The sequence below is a fragment of the Mastomys coucha genome, unplaced genomic scaffold, assembly GCF_008632895.1.
Source record: "Mastomys coucha isolate ucsf_1 unplaced genomic scaffold, UCSF_Mcou_1 pScaffold21, whole genome shotgun sequence".
In the NCBI taxonomy this organism is placed as follows: Eukaryota; Metazoa; Chordata; class Mammalia; order Rodentia; family Muridae; genus Mastomys; species Mastomys coucha.
The window spans coordinates 56,612,759-56,618,430 of NW_022196904.1; the positions used below are offsets into that span (position 1 = coordinate 56,612,759).

The 5,672-nt window shown below is 52.7% G+C and overlaps 1 protein-coding gene across 1 annotated transcript in view; it reads right to left on the bottom strand.

The window, feature by feature from the left end:
- Window positions 1–4,036, bottom strand: part of Aldh1a3 (aldehyde dehydrogenase 1 family member A3) — a 37,458-nt gene extending 33,422 nt beyond the window's left edge. The window contains exon 1 of the mRNA XM_031386924.1: window positions 3,876–4,036. Coding sequence (XP_031242784.1) covers window positions 3,876–3,974 — 99 coding nt within the window. The 5' untranslated portion in view covers window positions 3,975–4,036. The remainder of the gene's footprint in view (window positions 1–3,875) is intronic.
- Window positions 4,037–5,672: the final 1,636 nt, after the last annotated feature.

Below are 5,672 nucleotides of genomic sequence, written 5' to 3' on the forward strand. Positions count from 1 at the left end.
AGCCACCAGGGCAGCCACCAGGGCAGCCACCAGGGCAGCCACCAGGACAGCCACCAGGGCAGCCACCAGGACAGCCACCAGGGCAGCCACCAGGGCAGCCACCAGGATGGCCACCAGGGCAGCCACCCTTGTTCCTGGAGCCTTATTTTTGCAGCCCACCTTCAGAAAAGGCCGCCATGTGCCAGAATTCTACATCCCAAAACATATCACATAACTTTATACAAGCTAGTAAAATAATAATTGTATCACTGCAGAGCTAGTTTCAATGACTGGAGTTGATTCGTTTAGAACACAAGGATTCCCTGATGAGAGTAGGAGAGAGAGAGAGAGAGAGAGAGAGAGAGAGAGAGAGAGAGAGAGAGAGAGAGAGGAGTGTGTGTGGCTGGTTACCATTGCTCAGGCTCTCTTGTGTATGTTTTGAAGCTTATCAGAAAGAAACCACCCCAGGCTACCTCCAGAGTGAACCTCAAACACAGGCCAGGCTTTGGCTAGGGCAGTGAGCAGCAGCTGTTCCAGACCCTCACTGTGGAGCTTGGAGCTAAGAGGGAAGTTGCAGTAGGACATACCCATCCAACTTCTGGAAGCTCAGCCAGCACCTTCCATGTGAGGCCAGGCCCCCAGGGAAGCATGCAGGGAAGAGGCCTGGCTACAATTACAGGTTTATTCTTCCAGCTGAAACCAAATCCAAGAGTTCACTTTTGCCATGCGGCAAGTAATTACTCGGCACCAGTGAGAAATTAATAAGCAGAGAAGGAGTTAAGTCAGTGCGCAGAGGAAAGTGAAGCCAGGAGCAGGCCCATTTGAAGGAAGATGAAATTTCGTCGGTCAGATAATAGACACTGTCAGTGAAAATTGCTGATTCTAGGTCCTTCCTGGTGTCAGTTCCAAGGGGGAGGGAAAATGAGAAGGTGGTAAAACAGAGTCTAAATAGCAGGGAACGGAGGCAGATTGTAGTGATCGGATGTCTGCTGCACACACCTCATCTCTAGGCACACTCTTTAACCCCCCTCTCTCTATATGTATATGTGTGTGTGTGTGTGCGTCTGTGTATATGTATGTGTATGTGTATATATGTATGTATGTGTGTATGTGTGTATGTGTGTGTATATGTGTGTGTGTATATGTGTGTGTGTGTGTGTGTGTGTGTGTGTGTGTGTGTGTGTATTACTCGGTTGTTCATGACATTGCCCTTGCAAACCAGCAACCTCAAGTAAAAACTTCAGACTGGCTTGGGTGTATTTCTCCCTCACAGTATTTGTTTCTCACTGAGCAAAGCTGTTTTCATTATTCAACCAGTAAGTAGAATCTTGTAAGTGGTTCCCACTGCTGGTTTTCTTTCCACTAAAGCAACTTGTAAGCAAAACCGAGGAAACAGTCCCAGGCATGGCCCACCAAGGATGCCAGCTGAATTGTCGCAAATCATAATGGTGTGCCTAGAAGGAAGTCATCTTCACTGGCTTGTGAACCAGCAGGAACAGGACATTACTGAGGTATAAGGTGTACGGTGAGATGCAGACAGAATCCATATTTTATTACTGAAGGCCCTGGAAGATGTTGTGGATAGAGGTAAAGGTGGAGGTCACACAAGAGAACCCTGCTGGCATTCTTTCCAGTAACTTCCACTAGACTCAGCTAAACTCAAAGTGACTATGTTTTCAGGAGATTTGGGGGAATTTTATTTTTCATAAAAGGGATGGCAACATTTTGTATCTTGATGAATTAGAAACCTTGAAAGAGGAGCTCTCCTACTGGGAGAGAATTGATAAAGAAAGTTGGGTCTCTGACATGGAAGAGGCTGCCACTCTCTAGGATCAGTGTGGGAAACCCCAGAGGACCCTCCCTCTCCTCACCAGAACCACTCCACACGATCCCATGCCCAGTGTAAAAATTGGAGAACAAATGGAAGGAGCTTTGATAAAGTCATCCTTCTGGAAGCTGGTAAATTGCCCTGCTGTGTTGCCTGGGCTCAAACCAGTCCTCCATGTTGGAGAAGCACGGTGAGTCAGGAGGACCGCACACCTCTGCTGGCTCATATGTTTCACAGCCCAGTGTTTGTCCCGGGTCTGGATTTTGATCTTCCACATCTTTGGCTTCCTTCCTTAGCCCAGGACACCCGGATAGTACAAGGCTCACCTTGGCCTTTTCATTGTTACGAGAGGTCTCTGAAGAGGCACAAGAAGCCCAGAGGGAATGGGCTGGAACTGGTAAAGGGATGAAAGGTGTAGCTAGGCATCCGGCAGCTGGAGAAAGTATCTCCTGGAACATCCTGGGGGTCAAGGGTTGCAGCTCTCAGTCCCCTGCATCTCAACATGTTCCTTCAGTCTCTGTTAGACACCCCTCCTTCCCCACTTCAACCCTCAAAGGGGAGGGGGCTCTGTCAGAACCAATTACTCCTCTGACAGTCTCCCAGGATGCTCTCCATAAAAGCTGCATCTTTAAAGTGTTCCAGGAAATCGCCTAAAAAAGAGGCAAACTTTTCCTGCCCCGTAGCCAGACAATTGTGGGAGGATTCAGTAAAATACTAAGCGAAGAGGCAATCCTGTTCACTCTCTGGCTGCTGTGGTGTTTTTACAGAACTGTAAAAACAAAACAGAACGGCCACCACCAGGACAAGAGAGGATCATCACAATGAGGTCTGAAAAATGAAGCCATTATGCGCGCCATTCCCAGCCCTGCTGTTGGAATTCTCCCTCTGAAGCTGACACAGTTAAGGAAACTACATTTTAAAAACTTTCAGTCCTCCCTGGGCTGTGCCTCTCTTGATTACAGAGCCTTCCTTGGGAAAACAGTTCATGTCATGCAATTTATATGTCGGCATGGCTGACTTTGGGGGACTAAGTACCAACAGATCAGAATCCGAAGCCCACACGTAGCGACCTGCCACTGTCACCTTTTGATTAAAATTATTCGAGAGGGATAATTGCTACTTTTGAAAATAAAATAGATGAAGGCAGCTTCTAAGCATCGTGTCAGCTGGAGTTGAGCTCGGTGGACAAGATGGAAAAATAAGAGGGGTTAAGATTTCCAGACCTGAAGCCGAGCGCTGCGGTCCCTCAGACGCCGCCATACACCTAGCAGGCAGATCAGTGCATCCCTGAATTTAGAGTTGTTCTTCCTCTCTGAACCTTCTCTGTTCCCAGACATCATTGTCCCTGAAGCTCAGGGCAGGTGATCTCACCACTCTGCCAGGTCCAGCCTCCCAAGAAAGGGCAAGCACCACTAGGCCTGGGCACTCTGGGCCTGGGCACTGCGGGTGGCCTTGTTCAACCCGTGGCTCTTCCCTAGGCCCAGATCTTAGAGCCCTTGAGGAGTACTCATCAGTTACTTCCATCTTTCCTCCCCAGCTCTCCTGGTAAGCTGGGTTCAGACTGAACACAGCAGAAGGTACCAGACCCTTCTCTCGTTGCCCAGGAAGACCTACTTCCCAGTTGCAGTTCCCGGTGTGGCTCGGACTCATCGTGGAGTGCTCAGGTATCTCTAGCTTCCCCGGATCCCCCAACCCAGGTTCCTTCAGCCCAGAAAGCCCTCTATCAAAAAGTCACCCTATGCTCATTCACCAAAAGCTCCAGCACTCAAAGTGGGCGGCGGCCCGGACACATCGAGGCCTCTGCAGGCTGCAACTCCACACTTGGGCGCCTCACTCCTGCTCCTCTGGCTTTGCGGTTTAGATAACCCAGCCAGAGGCGCGCGTTCCCATTCTGGGTGCCCCTCAAAAAAGTGCAGTTTCCAAGGCGCCCGGCCCAGACCAGAGACGCTCAGGTGTGGGCAGCCCCCTGCGGACTCCCAGCAGGGTTGGCTCCTGGTCCCCACTCTCCCTACCGGGCTGCTTGGCGCAGGAGTCCGAGGCCGTCGAGTCTATGGGGCACCCTCCTCACCTTGGTGAACTTGACCTCCAAGTTGCGGATGGGGCGCGGCAGGGCAGGCGGTTTCCCATCTGTCTGTCCGTTTTCCACAGCCCCGTTGGTGGTGGCCATGACTGGTTCGCACTCCCCGTTCCGTGTCCCCGACGCACCAGCTCGGCCTGGGCGGTGCGCAGCCTGCTCCGGGTGACAGCTCCGCGCCTTTATGCAGCGCCCCACGCCTCCCGCCCAAGGGGGCCGCCTAATTGGCTGCAGGACGGAGAAAGGGAGGGCGGGCGCGGGAGAGGAGGAGGGGACCGGGCCGCCGCAGCCACCCCTCCCGTTGTCCCTGCCCCTGCGGGAGCCGGACGGTCCCAGCCCGACCTAGGCTGCGGCCAGAGAGCTCTGTCTGCGCATCGCCATCGCCGGGCGCCCAAACCGAGGGCTTCCTTCCGCAGCCCAGTAGGTTGCCCTTCTGCGAGTTTAGAGGGGGTTACCAGGCCCCTGAATTAGCAAGGGTCGGACACCCGTCAGGGCAGGGAGCTGGCTCGTAGCGATCACAGTTAACAGGCCCCTCTCTGGGCAATCCCGAGACTTTGTCCGAGGCACCTGCGGTCCCCGAACCACAGCGGCGGCTCTCCAAAACTTCGCGGGAGTGAGCGCTCGCTCTGGGACCCTATGCTGAGCCTCCCGGGATCTAGGCTTCTTGTGGCCACCACCCGTGGCTGCCTCGACTTGGGATCCAGCTGTCAGAAGCCTGCGCTCCATCCTTCCCAAGCTAGGGCCGCCAGCGGAGGAGGTCCACTCTGAGCCTGGCTGGCAGGGAACTTCCTTCACACCCATGACAGCAGGCAAAAGCTAAGCGACAGCTCTCATGCGCAGCTCTTTAGACTTTTGCAGCTGCTGGTCCTATGACCTTCATAAGTACGCACAGCCCCAGGGAGGCAATTAGTTTAATTTTTGAAACGCACAAATTAAACTTCCGTTTAAAAAAAATGGAAAAAAAAACCATTCCCCCCAAACAAAAGACGTGAGAGCTTTGCAGTAGTTGCTTCCAGACTAAAAGCTAGTTGCTCAGATCTGCCAAGAAGGGCTTGTGGGAAAGTCATGTCCAACTCCTCTTACTTTGTCGTTTAGGAAATGCTCCATTCAGCCTAGGACTTAAGCCTCATCTGAAACGTGGGAAAGCTTCTCACCTGGGTGTAAGGTGGCTGCACCAGTGGGTGAGGCTTGACCTCCCCACAGAGGAGGGGGTCTAGTCCTCAGAGAGGTTCTGACACATGCTTCTGTGTAAGGTGGCTCCCTCTGTCTGTTCTAAGGACTCAGCAGCGTCCATTTCTGTCCCCCATGTCCCTCCTCACTGTCTTGCCACTAGGAATCCTTGTGGATAGTGGAATAAACAGTAAACCTTCAGAGCCCTGCCTTCTCAGACAGGGGTAAAGTCTCGTGCCATGAGAGTGGGGATGGGGGACTGTGGGTCCCCAAATGAGCAAGGACTGACAGTCTTCCGAGGATCTGCCTTTGACACTAAGGTCGCCAACACTCTTCCTCCATCTTTCCTGCTCTTTCTGGGCTCCCTGCCCAGATAGCGGGGGGGGGCGGGGGGGCCATGACTCCCACCTTGGTCTACTGAAAACATCTGAGGATCTGATGTGTCTCACAGTAGGACCCCTGGATGCTAAGTCCTGCCTTTGTCAAAGTGCTTTTGAGATGCTGAAAGGCCTTCCTCTGTGCAGGGGCCAGCTGCCTAAGGCTGGTAGTTGTTGAAAGCCTGTCCTCCAAGTCTACCCTGGATCCTGTCTGGGATTTCAGTTGGACGGGTCTTTAAGAAAA